This window comes from Athene noctua, chromosome Z (genome assembly GCF_965140245.1).
Source record: "Athene noctua chromosome Z, bAthNoc1.hap1.1, whole genome shotgun sequence".
NCBI classification, from domain to species: Eukaryota; Metazoa; Chordata; class Aves; order Strigiformes; family Strigidae; genus Athene; species Athene noctua.
Window position 1 is genome coordinate 58,164,343 of NC_134077.1, and position 16,995 is coordinate 58,181,337.

A 16,995-nucleotide genomic window follows, 5' to 3' on the forward strand; every position below is an offset into this window, starting at 1 on the left:
ATCCTTTCCCTAAATAAATCAGTGAATATGCATCTTAGTTATGTAACAGTGCAGAAGTGACTGTACTCAATTTAAAATATTTGTTTGATTGCTTTTTATGAGAAGTCCTTTAGAATCTAAGAAATATATTTTAAGTGTTGTGTTAAAATAATTAAAACTATTTCCAAATGATAGAATTTAAACTACATTCCTGACCGAAATTTATATTTTATCCTGAATGTCAGTCCATAAATGTAGCAAAATTATAAATGTGATGTATGTAGTAGTTCTTATTTTGAATTGTAGTTCAAAAAGGAAAAATGTGTTTGCAAATTTTAATGATTAGGAAGTACCTAGAAAATTTCAGCTGCTGAGAGAAACCTCACTTAGTTTCCCTGTGTGTCTGAATCATTGTATCATTTTAGAAAGATTTTCAGATTCAGCGTAGACTTGCAAAATAAAGCTGGGCAGATAATCCACAGAATGGATTCTCCTGCCTATATACATAGTCAAAGGGGATTTGCACCATATTTTCAGTCTAGATATTACTGGGACATAGGGGATGGAAAGCTGGGGACAGGAGGAAGACAGCCTTCAGGACCAAAGCAACTAAGTATCCTTTCCTGAGTAGGATCTGTAACCCCATCTGAAAGTAAGTTTTACTGAAACTTCACTTCTCCTTGTTCCTTTGTCACCTGAAATAATGTTTGGCAAGGTCTGCTGGCGTTTCTTTCAAATGTGCCCTCATTTCCCAGCAGATCATGGAAGGAGGAGAAAAGGAGGCAGGAGTCTGTGAACCAAGGAGGCAAGGCCGGGAAAAGTCTTGTTTGCCAAGGAAGGAGAAAGCCCATGAGACTGAAAATACTGAGGAAGAGACCTTTTTTTTCTCTGTGCCCTCAGGTGCAGTGGGTAACCAGGTAGAAAAGGTTAAAAAGCAGAAACAGCAAAATGCTTTAACTAGTTCCTGTGAAAACAAAAAGTTTCTCCCTGGCCCTTCTAGTTTTGGTCATTTGAAAACAACAAGAGGTCTCCAGAAGTCAGTCGCTATAGGGAGCAGGCAAGGGCATGGGGACATTATCTGTTATCAAACATCCTGTTTGCTGAGTTTCCCAGAATGACAGCTATTCAGATTAAATTAAGCAGGGAGGGAGGAAGGAAGAGACAGAGGATGGTGTGTGGTGCTTGTGTTTTACCTTCTAGCAGAAATCCTTGAAGATATACATGAGTTGTATAGTCTGGATATTTATTCTTTCTGAACTCTTTTAAGATTCATTGCTCTCTGACTGTTGTTAAGGATTTATGTATCTCACAGGGAGCAGCTGCTCAGTGCTACAGTGCCACATTCATGGCAGAAAGAATAAATGCTTCTGGTCTCACTGCCCCAGAGTAGGTTCACCTGAGTTCCAGTGTAAAAGCAAATCCTCTCTGCTCTTTGGGGCCCCTATGGCAGTAGCCATGGAATGTGTCAGGATGCAAGGCCTTACAAGTGTGTGAAATGTTAGTTCATAAGAGCATCTCCTTGCTATGCATGCCCAGCACAGACATGCCATGCAGTTAGCTGTAACAGCAGTGTTTGGCCCAGAATAAATGAACCTGCTGGGCTCACTTGGGATTAAGAGCCCCATGCAGGCAGGAGGGCACCTGGCCTGGCCAGCAAGAGTTGGTGTATCGCTAACAACTAGTTTGCTGATTTTTGCAAAAAGACCTATCTGCCTTAAACTTGAAAAGGCAGAAAGGGTGGCTGGGATTAACTCAAAGCCAAGGGTGACAACATTTCAACTGATGCTTGGAGACGAGGTATTACAACATCATCCTAATAATCTAGTGGTTCAAAAAGGTAATTAAGTTTTAACTGCCTGGTGCAAGCAACACTTAATTAACATCATTCTGATATGAAATGGGATTAAAAGCATTACCTACAGACAGGTGATGTGCACTCTTCCGGTATGTTTTCCATAATAAACTCATTTCACATCAACACTGGGAAGTCCCTTTCCAGAATCACTAATGCAGTTCAGGTGGTGCCAATATGCACTAAAGACTCACCAGTAACTGTTGATTCTAAACCACAGCTTTCACTTTCCCTATCACACACCAGTTAGTAGAATATACTTTGAAGCTATACAACCATTTCTGCTCCCTACCCCCACATGTAGCAAAGGCAAGTTGGTTGAAAGGAAGAGACATAAAAGGATTTTGATGTAGACAAGCTAATGCCATTAAAGTTAGTGGAGAATTTAGTAAGTAAACATCTGCTAAAGGATTTCTGAAATACTGCTTGTTTGAATTAAGAGAATTAAGGCAGGGTCAAGTCCCTGGGGGAAAAAAAAAAAAAAAAAAAAAAAAGGAAGAAAGGAAGATAGGTGAGATTAGTATGATTTCATAGTACAGAACAGGAGACCATTACTTGTATGTCACTAGATGTCCCAGTATGCCTACGTTCCCAAATACAAAGCAAATTATTTTTAAAAAGTATAGTTAGACCTGTATCTGTCAGAGGAAGTGCCAGCGTTGTCTTGGGAGCATGTAACATGGATTTTAACAGGTGACATCTGCTCAGGGCCTATCATGATATGTTTTTCCTAGCTAAATTTTTTCTGTATCTTTTTTCTCTATACATCTCAGGTTAGGGGGGGGCCAACAATGTATTTTTAAATATGTTGGTTGTGTTCTTAACTTTTTCTTATCAAGTTCTATTATAGCTATAGAAGACAGACTAAAATGAATACTGGTAAATCCTAGAAGCCAACCATGTTAAGACCCCAAAAGCAAAGCTCAGTTTTAGAGCCACAGAGTTTAAATGAGGGCTCTGAGCAAAATATTTCCCTGTCTGAAGATACTGAAATGTAAAGCAAAGCAAGTAAGTGATACCATAATGCAGAGGATCTGTATGAGGTTAGTGGCTGACCCAGAAAAGAGGGGGGGGGGAAAAAAAAAAAAAAAAAAAGAACACACCTCCCAACTGTTATTTGTATGCAAAGAGTAAGAAACTGACGCATTTCCATTATAAAATAGAAATACTCAGAATACGTATGAGGAAAATAACTTGATAAATCCAGTAAGTGTATATTCTTGAAAACTGAGTAAGAATATCTGGAAAAAGTTAGTGTCTTGAAATGGAATTAAGAACATAACTTAAGGGTATTGCCTTTTTAGGTCTGCTTTCTAAGGCACCTGGAAGACTTGCCTGCCAGAAACGGGTTACTGTTAATTTATCACAAAAAACCCCAAAGGGTGGGGAAGACAGGGTATTTCCCTTCACTGCCTCAGCTCACAGTCTTTAATTCCCTGTTTATGCATCATAGAAGAGTCTCTGAAGACTCTCTAAACAGCTTTCATGTGTTTTGGGGGTTGGCAAGAACAGGCTGTACTTCAGCCTAAATTGCTTGCCCTTCTAGCTGTTGCGTGATCAAGAGTAAGCAGTTCATTATGTTAATGTCTAAGTACTGGGGCACACCTTACGAGAAACTTCACGACAAACTACCGTCGTAAGAAACACGTGCTGCCATCACAGCAACAGTTCAAGAAACAAAAAATTTAGTCTGTTTTGCCATTTGCTAGTGCCTGTAATAAATTTTTCTGTCACCTCAGGAGTAACGAGACACCTGACAGTAACCATGCATGACAAACCTGACTTCATATGGAAAGAAATAGTATCGTCCTTCAGTGTCTTGTTCTCTCATCACCATGCTTCTGTGTCACATTGCAGCAGCTAAACCAAGCAGAGACTTAACCTGGAACAAAACTTCGCCAGATTTCCTCCTTTCCCTTCTACCAAAAAAAGCAAATAAATAAAAAAGCTTCACCAGCGAAACCTAAACAAACACAGACACATGAACATATGGAGGAAAGGTAGGACTTAGCTGCAGCTTCAGATGAGTATGTAAAAGCACTTTAGGTCTTTATCATTAGGACTTTTTGATGGTGCTTTTAGAAGGACTTTAATTGTAGGAAGAGGTGATATCATTTAGAAAAATAACTTTATTTTTGCATACTCAATGTTAAATGAATCTGGAATGCAAATTGAGCAGCTTGACAGAAAGCAGAAACCACCAGTTCCATCAGTGACATTTAGACACTACTGCAGTTCTCAAGTTTTTGAGAAACTTGAGTCATTTTGGATCCAAAAGCAAGACTTCCAATACAGTAAAAAGTATAACATTACAAGTCTAACCCTCATCAGGCACAAAACTGAAGTTTCCCTGAGAAGACATAATTACAAACTAGTGTATAAACTTTATATCACATTATCAGAGGGGTTTAAGAGTACAAAACCAAGATTTGGCTACAAAAATTTAAACACAAGTCCTTAATACTCCATGCTGAAGATGAAATATTCAGGAGGATTAAGAATTACATATTACAGAACTACAGCAGTCAGATTTACGTTAAATGATGACAGCTGGCTTTGGTAAATTCCCTTTTGTAGAGTTTTCAGATCACTTCTAATGTTATTTTCCTGAGATCTTTCAGTACTCTGTAGGAAGTCTGTGCAGTCCAGCTGCTTCTTTCCTCCCCCCACCGCCCCAACTCCCCTCATCTTTTCCTTCCAGCTAGCATTACATTCATGGGGGAAAAAAAAAAAAAAAAAAAAAAAAGAGGAATAACCATGAACAACATGCATTTTCCAAGCCTTAAAACAAATAATTTAGCCAAAGGAAGTCCATTCCACTTTTTAGATAATAAATATTCCAAATAGTTGGCCTTTCAAAAATTGCTGTCTTCAATTTTGCACCCGAAGTTCCAAGCCTCAGTGTGCCATACAAGGCATCCCCATCTTCACTTGAGATCTGTCTTCTCTCCCCCTTGTCCATAAACAAGGCAGGGAGGGCATCATCACCGCAATGCCAAGATGTTGAGAACCATTACACATCATCAGCATCACCATGACCGGTGTTACATCTTAAAAAAAAGAGTACACAGCTGTGTATTGTATGTACCTATATTCTGTTAACACAAATATGCAGTATTTCAGTTCTTTTGCAGATACAAAGCTTTGTGTCGCAAATACTCTTCCAGACATTTCACTGCAAAAGGGTCAACATCAATGTCAAACTTATTAGCAAAGAAGTGGTGGTTTCGTAGCATCCAGTTCAGGTCTCCTACCCCAAAAACACAGACAGAGCGAACATGAACTCCACTGCATGGCGGGTAGGGTGCACCTTTAGACATGTCACCTTCAAAGTACTGCCACTTGACAAACCTGGCCAGCGCATTCATGTCAGAAACATCATACTTGTCACTAGAAGAAACTGCACCTGGAACTTCAGGGATTCTCTGAATTGTTGCCCACAGGTACTCATCTGGGCTGTAAGTGTCTTTTGCCCACTCAATAAACTTAAGTATTTTGCTGCTTTCTAATACGTATTCTACAAATCTTCTGCTTACTACAAAATAGGCACTACCAGAAAAAATTGGAGTACTGAGAGGTGGTAGTTGTTTGTCTATGCCCATGTTCTTTATTTTACCATCAATAATCTCATGGTGTTTTTTCCATCTTACTTCTTTATAAACAGGCATTTTTTCTGTTTCCAAGCTGTTTTCGCCTTTAAGGGCTTTTAATTTCTCTACCATTTCCTGGTTGGTCTTTATAGGAAAGTCCATGCCACAGAGGTTTATTAGATATTTCCAGTTTGCACTTCTTCTGTAGAGATCTTTCATGCAGTTAATATCTGCCTGCACCCGGCTCCATGAAGCATATACAACGCTCTCTAACTGGCTGGAAATAAAGACGTTATCAAAACATGAGACTATGCCCTGCACAGCAGCAAAAAAAGATTCTGGAGACTTTTTGTCAACATGAATGCAGTAAAAATTCTGAGGGGCGTAGATTGATCTTAGGAGTCTATCAAGCATTTCAATTTTGTGATAAACCACTATTGAGTAAGCAATTGGAAATTCTGCTTCTTCATTGCTGAGAGGTTCCATAATGTATTTCCTAGTCTTGGTGAAGGAGGCACAGTCTGCTGTCATGTTAATATAATCATTTGTTGTTAGTCTGGGGCGTTTCTTAAATGACACTGACAACGTCTCAAGCTTTACCTTTTCAATCTCTTCTATATCCCCCTCTATAATTTTGGTGCAGTTAACATTGCCAATAGGATCTTCTTTTGTCAGCTCTAGGTGTCTCCGATTTAAGAAGTCTTGTTTCTGGTTAACTTTCAAAACCGAAACAATTACTAAAATAAGAGTTAGACCCAAGAAAAGCCTGAAGCGTGAGTTGTGGCAAAACCGTAATTTCCTCTTCAGCATTTCAAATGCCAGGTAGCTTTTCAGGACTAAAAAAAATGCGCTCGACTCTGCTCATATCAGCTTCAACAACTTCAGAAAAAACAGTCTGTGTTTCTCAGGAATTTGGTGAGTTTTGTCAGGGACATAGAAGGAAAAATCCTAAAATAAAATGAAATATGACTGTCATTCAAAGACTAAGAGGTTTCTCTAAAAAGGTACATTTTCGTAATGACATTGTTATTTAGAGACAGTAAAAAGGTGACTGCTTCAGTCAAAAATACTCTGTTGCAAATTAGAAATTAATGACTAAAATTAGTTTTAGAAAAAGATTGGGAGAGTCAGTTTTCATGAGATGCTATTTCCATAGTACTAAGACTACAAAACAAAGTTCAGTAAGAAAACAGAGCTGATTCAGCTACCTCTGACAGAATTAAAGCCGGTAAATCAGATACATTACGGAGAAACAAGTATTTGATGTTAATTCATGGTTCAGAGTTTGACAAGAATGTTTTATACTCACTTCAGCATTGACATGGGTTTTCTTATAACTTACCTCTCACTTCCTGGACGCTAGACACACTTTTATCTTTTCACTGGGAAAGCAGTCTATGAAGCTTTTCATGGTTTTTCTGTGAGATACAGTCTCTTCAACATCCTGGAGGTTAGCTTAGAAATATCATCAGAAAAGAGCTAAGGAGAAGGGGAGAAATTAATACAGCATAGCTCCTCAACTTTCCAAGTTGTGAGAACAGATGTTGCTGAATTACTGAAGCACCTGTTTAAGATAAAAAGCAATACTTATGGCCTATCTCTAAAGCTGATTCTAAAGCTGATTTGTGTTGTTACTGCAAATGAACAAATCCAAGAGCACAGCAGTGTTGTGTTACCACTGATTCAACACACTTGTTTTTCATTCAGAAGTTGCTTTTATGTGGAAATAGGCTTCCAGGCTGAGTTTCAACAAGAGTTAGAATATGCCAATATTATTAGCATCTTTATTTCACAGGCACTGTATTTTTGGTTTGTTAGTCCTGTTTTCCCTTAAGAACCTTTTATCTATTTCAGTACTCTGTGAAGGGATCACTGCATAGTTATGTAGCTGCTATAGCTGTAGCTGTTCAGAAAACAGTCTAGAACTGGATTACAGATCTGGGTGTCTTTTTTTTGTAAATACTACCTCATGCAGGTAAACTGATCAAGAATGCAATATCCTAAAACAACCTACATTGCCACTCAAATGCCATTTGTACTCACAAATTCATTGCCTAATAATTCAGCACAGGTCTGAATTTCAAACCAACCTCTAATTTAAAAAAAAAAAAAACAGTTTATAGAGAATGTCTTCTAAAATTCTGATCTATAAGTTAAAATGTTAATGAAATACTGAAGTATTTGAGAGATATACAGCTTATTTCATTTTTACTACTTTTAAGAAAAAATTAGTGCCTCTGAATAACTTTCTGAACAGCTGTAACTGCTACTCCAAAAAACTGCTAAGAAGATTGGTTTAAGAAGCGTGCACTGTGTTCACTTCTGGATTGTGCTGTAGGCTGTTCAGCATAAGATTTTATTCTCCCTGCCCCCCCCCCCCCCCCTTTTCTTTAAGGTATACCAGTATCATTTTCATTCTCAAACTGTGGCTTTTAACATGCTACTTGCAAATCTCAGAACAGGTGCATGTGAGAAATCGAGGGCTGGCATCACAGTTTTTTGGTAGTAATGCTGCCACTAGGTTGCACTACACATTGGGTCCACTCCACATGTTGTAGGCGGGGGGGGGGGGACACGACAGTGTGGATCACTGCATGAATGTCTAACACAGCTATAAGGTTCACCAGTATTTTAAGGAAGTACTGTAACCAAATATGTTGTAATTCAAACCAGAGACCAGAATTCAAGGCAGAGACCACAAACTATTTGTGACTAACAGCATTAGATAAACATCTTATTTACTATAAAGTATACTTTATTTTCAGAGTTACACCTGTAATGATTTTATCCTGCATTTCTGATTTATCTTAGGGAGGAGGACATTTGTTCCAAGTCTGGTTTAGGTGTATAGTGAAATCAAACTGGAAGAAATACAATTTTAACCCTGAAGTAGCCAGTACCCAACTGAACTAGTGTGCAATTACAGCAGAAAATATAGAGAGGTACCTTTTAAATAACAGATCTCACACTTGGAATTTGAATTTTTCAAATTTAAAAAAGGAAATTCCACACTACTTTGAATTTGCAATGTGGCGTCAAACACTATGACATTATTTAGGGCAAATTTTAACATGCTTTATAACTTATCGCATGCTTGCTTACTAGATGTCCTCCTATTTTTTACTAGTAGATCTGAGCCAATAAATATAATATCCATCACATATAAAATTAACAAAGGGAGGATACTTGCTATGTGATAATCTCCATAATCTCTATCAAGTATACATTTCCACAGGATTAAGACTGTAATATCCTTAAATTACTGTTTTCTGTCCACCAACTTAGAAATTAAGACTTTTCTAGAATTTAAAATGTACTTTGAATACACTTATATTTGTGAAGGTTAGACGACAGAAGCTGGAATCCTTCTTTCTTTAGGATGAGAGTTAGCACTACTATTTTATTCTATTCTCAGTTTTTATAGGAGCACTAGCATTGAGGACTAACATACACTTCAAGAGGATTGCCACCATCTCCCTATTCTTTAGAATGCAGGGAGGCAGAGCCTTAACCGAAAGATACCATTGTGATCTTCCCCTTCTACAATTTCCAAACAATAAAGCCTGCTAAGAAGTCTTTCATGCTCCTGTTTTAGAATAAAAGTTAGTTGAAAGCAGGGTAAAGAATCTCTTTCAGAAAGGCCTTGTATACCCAGCTGGATACAATTTTTCTAACGTTTTGAGCTCAGAATAATCAGACCTTGCATTTCCATTATACCAAAATGAGAGATCTGCAAACATTTACATGTTAACAAGGCTCTTATTTTAGGTGAAGGTTTTTCCCCACAGTCAAATTTCTCTCACTGACATGCTGATTCTTATAAACAGTCTTAACAATAAATTGTTTATGCTTACAATTCCTTTTTAGAAAAGTCCTAAAACTTGATCATATCCCATTCTTCACAAAAGCTGGCCTTTTCAAGATAAGGAAAGACTTGGTACCTTTTCTCTAATAATATACCTGGGTTTTGGTTTATAAAGTTTGACAAGTCTAGAATACTCATAAACATAGCTTCAGACTGCATTCAGTAAAGATAAGATCTTTTTCTCAAGCTCTGTGTAGCTTTAGTGTGCACACTAGAGAATGTGGTTCCCAAGACAACACTTTGCACTGTGGTAGAGCAGGAGGGAAGTTTGTACAGCCACAGATAAAAGACTACATCCTGCAGCCTTGGTCTTGCTCTCAACTGAAGTTCAGCTGCAGAAGTTATGTACTTGACCCACTTCCTTCTTTTACTGCCTCCTCCTCAAGTGACTGTATTTCTGATGCAGCAGTTATTAAAAGAGGAAACATTTGGAGGAGTTAGTACAAAGGCTGAGTTAGCTGCCTGCTTCCCTCTTTCCTGCCAAAGTTATTCTTCACTGTTGTATACACAGAATCATCTAGGTTGGAAAAGACCTTGAAGATCACCTAGTCCAACCATTAACATAATATTAACAGTTCCCAACTACACCATATCCCTCAGTGCTATGTCAACCTGACTCTTAAACACCTCCAGGGATGGGGACTCCACCACTGCCCTGGGCAGCCCATTCCAACACCTAACAACCCCTTCTGTAAAGAAATTGTTCCTAATATCCAGTCTAAACCTTCCCTGGCACAACTTGAGGCCATTCCCTCTTGTCCTATCGCTTGTTACTTGGTTCAAGAGACTCATCCCCAGCTCTCTGCAACCTCCTTTCAGGTAGCTGTAGCAGGCGATGAGGCCTCCCCTAATATATACAAACTGTATGGTATGACTACGCACAAAACAAAGATAATTTCAACTTGATTTTTACTAGAGACTAGTGTTCTCCATTTAAATAGACCTTATGGAAAGAAGCATTACTATACTTACTTTAAATCTCCAGTTCTGGCACCTCTTCAGTGTCAGAGGGCAAATCACTTGGATCATCTGTCTCTTAGTTCATTCATCTGTGAAACAAGTAATCACCTGGCAGTTTGGGAGATGTCTTGGTAAAAGTCAGGTTCTGATTTAACTTTTACGTTACAGTACTACTACTGTGCTACTCTAAAACATCTGATTTCGTTAACAGTGTCTTTACCTGGTTAGTATATAAACTTGTGTTAACCCTACATGCTAAATTATTAATCTGACCCATGGTACTCCCGAAATGAGTCAGTAGACTACATGAGTACTTACGCAAAAGGATCTTAAGGGGAATAAGCTTCCTCAAAGAAAGGCTGTGGCCACAGACAGGAGGGAGCAGCACCCTCCGAGCCCAGCTCAGCATGTGATTTTAGATACGTGTGGCTTCACCCATCCTTAAAAACAAACAGAAAATCCCAAGAAGCCCAAGTCTTCAGAGGAAAAAACAAACAAAACATTTTTCTAAGATTGTAACAGCTCAGAAGGAGACCAAAGTTCACATGGAGGTTTTATACAGACAGGCTGGACTTGAGCTGCAGCATGTAGTGGCAGTCCTATTAGCAAGACCCTTACATCAACACCACAGGGCTGATCCTAAGAAAGAGGATGTTTGCAAGGGCACAGAGCCAGCAAAGCGCTGCTACACCACACCTGATGCAGGGTGCGTGCCTCAGCCCAGAAACACTAAAGCAGCCTTTGGCAGAGCAGACCTCCGCTGCAGCAGCTGCACAGTGCAACTGGTCCGATATCGCAAGCAGATCCAAGCAGGCTTTCATGGCCGCCAGCAGGGCCCCAAGGGCACTTACAGGCCTTGACAGCTCCAGCCAGACCCCTCCGAGCTCCCTCATGACCCCCCTTCAGCCTTCCAGGGCTGTCAGCCCCTGCCCCAGTGAGCCACAGCAGGGCTGGTCTCCAGCTCCCACACCTGCCTTTTTGGCCGTGACAAGCTGGGCCCAAGCATCAGCCCAGCCTTGACCTGTCCCACTCCCCATGGAGTTGTCAGGGTGGTCTCCAGGGCTGCCCCCATGCCCCCCAGCTGCCCCACTCCTGGCTGGGGCAGTGGGACAGCTACTGACAGACCCACCACCACAGGGAGCCCCGGGCCCTGGGGCACCCTGGAAAACTGCTCACTATGCCGCAGTCCAGCAAACTCAGGCTTCAGGTTTTAGGCACTTGTTTGGACAGATATGGCTGAGAGTGAGAGATGTATCTTTTGCTGAACAAGGTTAAAAGCAATGGCAGCTTCTGATCATTGTCACATTAGGATTGCACTGCTCTCTGGGGCTATTCATTTTGTCTGAGTTATAGTGGATTGGAAAAACAGGATTCCCATTTCTCAGGCATTGCAGGGCCTCCCTCATGCCAGCTCACATAAAATGTTATCACCCTCCTCTGTTCTGTCTGAAGTAGTTTAGGGAGCAGAGTGAAACCATAAACTAAGTAGGTATTTTTTTGTATTTAAGCAGTTACCATACATTTTTATGCCAAGTGTATTCTTGCCTTGAAAAAGCAGTGAGGGTTTGCTGTGAAATAGTACATAGACCCATCTCATGATAAGATAAAAATCATTAGGAGCTGGTAACACAGGAACAAAAAATTCAGGTGTCTTTCAATTTTGGCACTTCAGTCTTTTCTCCTATCAGTGGGAAAATCTGTTGAGGAAAGACATTAAACTCAGCTTCCGAAAACACACCATGAGCCAATAGCAGCATCAGAAGTTCAGAAAGGTGTAGGTAGAGGGTAAGAAAGTACTTTGGGTTACTTCAGCAGCCTGTAAATCTTGTGAACGACTAATAGAAACACAGGAAAGAGAGTCAGCATCATGAAGACCATCAGGAGATTAAAAACAGTTATAACAAGAGCAGGGAGGATCTGATAGGTCTTGCAGATTTAGCTGCAATGTGCTGGTGCCTCAACTCAGCCTTGTGGGCTGCTGAACTAATGTGCACCCAGCTTTATTCCCTTCATTTTGACTCCTATTCTGCTTCCTCTAAGAAATACCAGAGGAAGTAGAGGGTGATGTTTCCTCTCTTGTAGCTGCTTTGGTGACTTTTGCCATACAGCTACTGTGGAGAGGACCCAGCAACATGAACATTACATGGCCTCTATTGTATGTCCACAGACACATTAGCTTTTAATGAAAGCTTTACAACAGGTATTTGAAAACTTCCTGGCAGCTGCACTAATACCCTACCACCCATTCATGACAACATGGTATTTTTGTTTTTATAGAAATGTATTGAAGAAAAGCCAAGTGGAAAATGTAGTGCTGAGTACACCCACCTCTGAAGTGGCAGTTGGGATGGGCCAGGAGACAAGTAATCGTTTTGATGGGTGGGGAGTGAGAGTCAGAATTGACTTAATTTTTCCCTTTTCTTGCCTCAGAGGGAAGTAAGATATAAGGAAACTTCAGCTACCCCTGAGAATAGTGAGCAGGTGTTGACCAGATCTTTGTTTCTCTTTCCTCATTCACAAATTCCACCTGAGATACAAAACTTTTCCTCAACACTTCAGAAGAAGGCCCTCCATTGAGGGTGGATTTGCTGGAAAGTCCTTGAGTTTTATGACAATGCTTCAAAGCACACACGTCTTGGAAGCAGTTATTACAATTAACCTGCTTCCATTCAGGCTCAGTTATGCAGAACATTTGTTCTGATGAGGAAGTGATTTTTAAAGCAGTAAGCAGCTTGCATAAATATAAACATACATAAGTGCACAGACTGCAGAGACACAGTCTTATCTAGAGAGATCTGCCAGACAAAGAACAGAGTCACATTTACTCAGCATTTCCATGATATCAAGCAGCATGATCTTGAAAGTAGACACGCCTGTAACTGAATGAAAGTACTCATGTTTGTTCCGTTAGATAGTCTTCAGTCTTACTGAAAATAAGAGCTAGTAACAAGCTGAGTATTTGGATTACTGTTAGACTTTACCAGACTAAGACCTGTAAATCATGCAGAGGCAGCAGCAGAATTCCACATAGGTGCAGTTGTCTGCTCACTGACAACACTCTGCAGAAGCACAGCTTTTATTTCAGAGTTGCTTTGAAAAACCCAAGTAAAACACTTCCTTTTTATAGAAAAAAAAGAACACATTTCTAGTCCCTTGTTAACTTAGAAGGCAGCTTTAAACAAAACTCCTCAAACAACTAGTACTGCTGCACCTACCACTTAATGGAAATTAAATAGTGAGAGTAGCTAAAAACAGATAGGTGTTTTTCAACGGGAGAAAAAAAAAAAAAAAGTATGAAAATAAATTCAAATCCCTGGGTATGCGGAGATCTTATGTTCAAATGTCAGGAATCTGACACACGAAAATCTTTCTCTTTTAGAAAAGGAGTAAAACCCACATGAACATGCACTCTGTGTATAAAATGGCACTGAAAGAATGTAAATTTTGTTAGCCTTTCTAGTACTCTCTTGTACTACTGTATCAAGAAAATCTCCCTCAGAATAGTTCAAAGCCCGGTTCCTGTTTGCATTCATGTCTGTCCTTAGAGGTTCCACAGGCAGTTATCACAATTAAGAAATTTCAACTAAGGAAAGTAAAGCCTTATGGCAAAGTTGTTCAGTGACCAGTTCCTACCTCGAGAAGTCTGTGACTCAGTAATGACGAAAAGATATGTTTTATCCTATGGTAACTAACACTGAAAGTACTCTAACAAATCCCAAAACAAAAAAAAAAAAAACAAAAACCACAAAATGTTTAAAGTAATGTTGTCCAATTTAACACCCAGTACAACTGCCTGGTGTCCACCAAGATAATTTCTACATGTTGGCTACTTCAAAGTTAAATGTGTATCTATTTTTTTCACATTATTCTAAAGTAGGAACTAAAATCTTGCCAGGAGCAGAGCAGTCGCTGCACTCCTTGTGCCCACATACTGGATTTTGATAACTGCTGCCTTGTATTTCATGAGACACACTGGCAGACTCTGTTACAGGAAAGGTAGTATCTATTAAACCACAACTAAATCTTGTGGGGGAAGGAGAGTATCTGGATCACTCTTCAAGCACAACATTTAAAATATTATCCTGAGACTTTCTTTAGCCTTGTGTAGAAGCCAATATTTTAAAGCCATGCCTACAGTTACAGTTCATCACTGAGCTGGAGGACAAATAGTGGCAGCAATAATCTCCTCTGGAGAGAACATATGTCCCTTGTAGTTACAGGACTAACAAGGATCAGCATCATGCTTAGGTGCACAGGTTTAACTCTATTGTTCGAGTCAACAAAATAATACTTCCTACTTCTAATCTACAGTTTAGGACTATGTGATATTCTTTTTTGTTTTTTTCACTGTTCACTTCAGATGGGATGTGTTCAATCTGACCTGCAATACAACTGCACATAAACATACAGTTCAAACCTATAACTTTTTAGTTATTAAGAAGAATATACTACCTGGAAAGTAGGTTCCATTGCAAAATACACAAAAAGATGGATAAACACTCCCCCCATATTATAGTTTATAGTGATGTATATATATATCATCAGCAATGGGTAACTGTCATCACAAAAACTTTATACTGGTTGTGAACTGCCACCTCTTACTCCTTCCTTACAGGATTTTTTGGTAGGAAAAAGCCTGATCCTTCCACTCCCCCAAAAGATAAACAAAAGAAGACTTTAAAATCTAACCATGAATACTATGTATGATTATGATAGGAGCTGGGAACATTTTGGTAACATAGTTACCAAAACAGATTTTGTTATGATTTACAGTGTTCTTATCTGGTGGGTGCAAACAGCTTTCTGAGATAACCTATCACAATTTTCTGAGATATGACAAGGTTTCTGTTTGTTTTATAAAGCTTCTCTACTAGTGCCATGATTATCCTGCCTGTAATAATGCTCCACAGTGCAAGAAGTGGTTTCCCTGAAGCTATGAAGTAAACCTAATAGCACAAGTTATTTCGGTTTTACTAGCTGGGCATGCTACATTCCTGTGGAATTACCTTTTTTCACCCTTCCCAAGGCAGAATTCTATGTTGATGAAGTTAGGTGTTTTCAAGTTTCAGGAGTTTATGAACTAAAGTAGGTGAAGAACTTTTAGATTATTTTGGAATTTAAATGAAAACCAGGAGGACATTATTAGAAAAACAAAATTGAATCTCTTCATAACATTAGCAGTGGGTTTCCACCGTGGCAAAAAATTTGGAAAGCAGGATTTTGCTCAGTATATCACCATATTCTCAGCACAGCAGACGGTAGATCTTCAGCTTGTATGTTCCCCAGTGCATTTCACTTAAGTTAGAAAAAAGAGAACAGACTTGGCAAAGGTATTAATCTGTTTTTTTAAGCAATTTTGGCTCTTCAGACCTCTGAAAGAAGTATTATCCCAGACAATTTAGATGCATAGGAAAGAGATGATGCTGATAACTGATATTCACTGTAGGAAGGTAATCACTGAGGAGAGAAAATAAAAGTAGTGTTTTCTTTTGTATATACCTACTTTCAAAAACAATGTACCATTTTAACTGAGCTCCAACTTGAACTACACTGCATTATTTTTCAGAATTTTCAAGTTGATAGTTTGAAATGCTAGATTTGTCCCCTTACTACCATTTCTGACTCTGACATTCTTGCCAACTCGGAGGTCACCTGATATTCCATTAAAAAAAGAAATTTAAAATTGGAGACTCCGAAAACGGCCATTCCCTCCTGCTGCCACTCCACCTCCTTCCCACAAAGAAATCTACTTTTCTGGGTAACACTGAAAGGAGGCAAAGTGCCAGAGCATAGCTGAGTGTCCCGTCAGGCTTCTGAGTCCTCCCACACCCAACCTGGTTCAGAGAAAACCATTTACAACCTTCTACACAGCTTTGCTGTTCTGGGGGGAAAAAAAAAAAAAAAAGTTTCTTCAGGGTTTTCCCAGTTCTAGCAAGTTTAACAGAGGATGGGGGGGGAAAGAGTCACACCCCAGTATTGCAACACCTCGGGAGCATCAGATGTTCCCTGAACCGTGTGCTCGCTAACAGACTGCACACCAACCCAGCACCACCGAGGCCATCAAGCCTGCCCTGGGCTCCCCCTGCATGCACTGCCGCGGGAAAAGGCAAGGGGAGGAAGGGAAGAAAGACAGTCAGAAAGGGGCGTGGGGTGGTGGCGGGTGTAGAAAGGGGAGAAGGAAAAAAAAAGGTGGCGGTAGAAAGGAGAGAAGGAAAGAGGAGATGTAAAGGGGAGAGGGAGAAGGGAAAAAGGGAGAAAGAAGGGAAAAGCGTAAAGGAAGAGGGGAAAGGGAAGGGAAGAAATAAAAAGGAGGAGAGGAAAGAATGGGGAGATAAACAGATAAAGAGAAAAATGAAGGAGGGGAAAGGAAGAAAGTAAAGAGGAGCGGCAGAAGAGAAGGAAGAGAGAGGCACGGCAGCTGCGCTTGCCTCCAGCGCGGCACCTGCCCGGCCATCCCGCTGCTCCTGGAGGAGCGCTGCGCCGCGCCGCTCGGCGGGCCGCGGGGGAGCCCCCGGCAGGAGCGATGCGGCGCGGCGCGGTGCGGTGCGGTGCTCCTCTGCTCTCCCCGCCCCGCCGCTCCCGGCCCTGCCGCAGCACCCACCTGCGGGGCCGAGGCCGCCTTCGCCCGGCGCGGTGAGGGGGGTGGCGGCAGGCGCGGCGCCGGGGCAGCGCGGGGCAGCGCGGGGCAGCGCGGAGCCGCACGTCCCCTGCCGACGCGGGCCGGCTCTGGGCTGCCGGCCCCCGCCCGG

General features: G+C 40.6%; 1 protein-coding gene across 4 annotated transcripts; it reads right to left on the reverse strand.

Moving 5' to 3' along the window:
- Nucleotides 1-3,958: 3,958 nt before the first annotated feature.
- GCNT1 (glucosaminyl (N-acetyl) transferase 1) lies at nt 3,959-16,939 on the reverse strand. Of its 4 annotated transcripts, none has more exons than XM_074931825.1 (4): nt 16,848-16,939; nt 10,259-10,335; nt 6,764-6,900; nt 3,959-6,369 (listed from the first exon to the last, which is right to left on the reverse strand). In XM_074931825.1, the coding sequence occupies exon 4, from the start codon at nt 6,229-6,231 to the stop codon at nt 4,951-4,953; it is 1,281 nt and encodes a 426-aa protein (XP_074787926.1). In that variant the 5' UTR covers nt 6,232-6,369; nt 6,764-6,900; nt 10,259-10,335; nt 16,848-16,939; the 3' UTR covers nt 3,959-4,950. The 4 variants fall into 4 exon arrangements, with proteins under 4 accessions (XP_074787926.1, XP_074787928.1, XP_074787927.1 ...); XM_074931827.1 differs by lacking the exon at nt 16,848-16,939 and adding an exon at nt 10,565-10,775; XM_074931826.1 differs by lacking the exon at nt 10,259-10,335.
- Between the last annotated feature and the right edge of the window lie 56 nt (nt 16,940-16,995).

Excerpts from the sequence above, each read along its gene's own strand:
- GCNT1 (XM_074931826.1), bottom strand. The coding sequence starts at position 6,231 with ATGCTGAAGAGGAAATTACGGTTTTGCCACAACTCACGCTTCAGGCTT.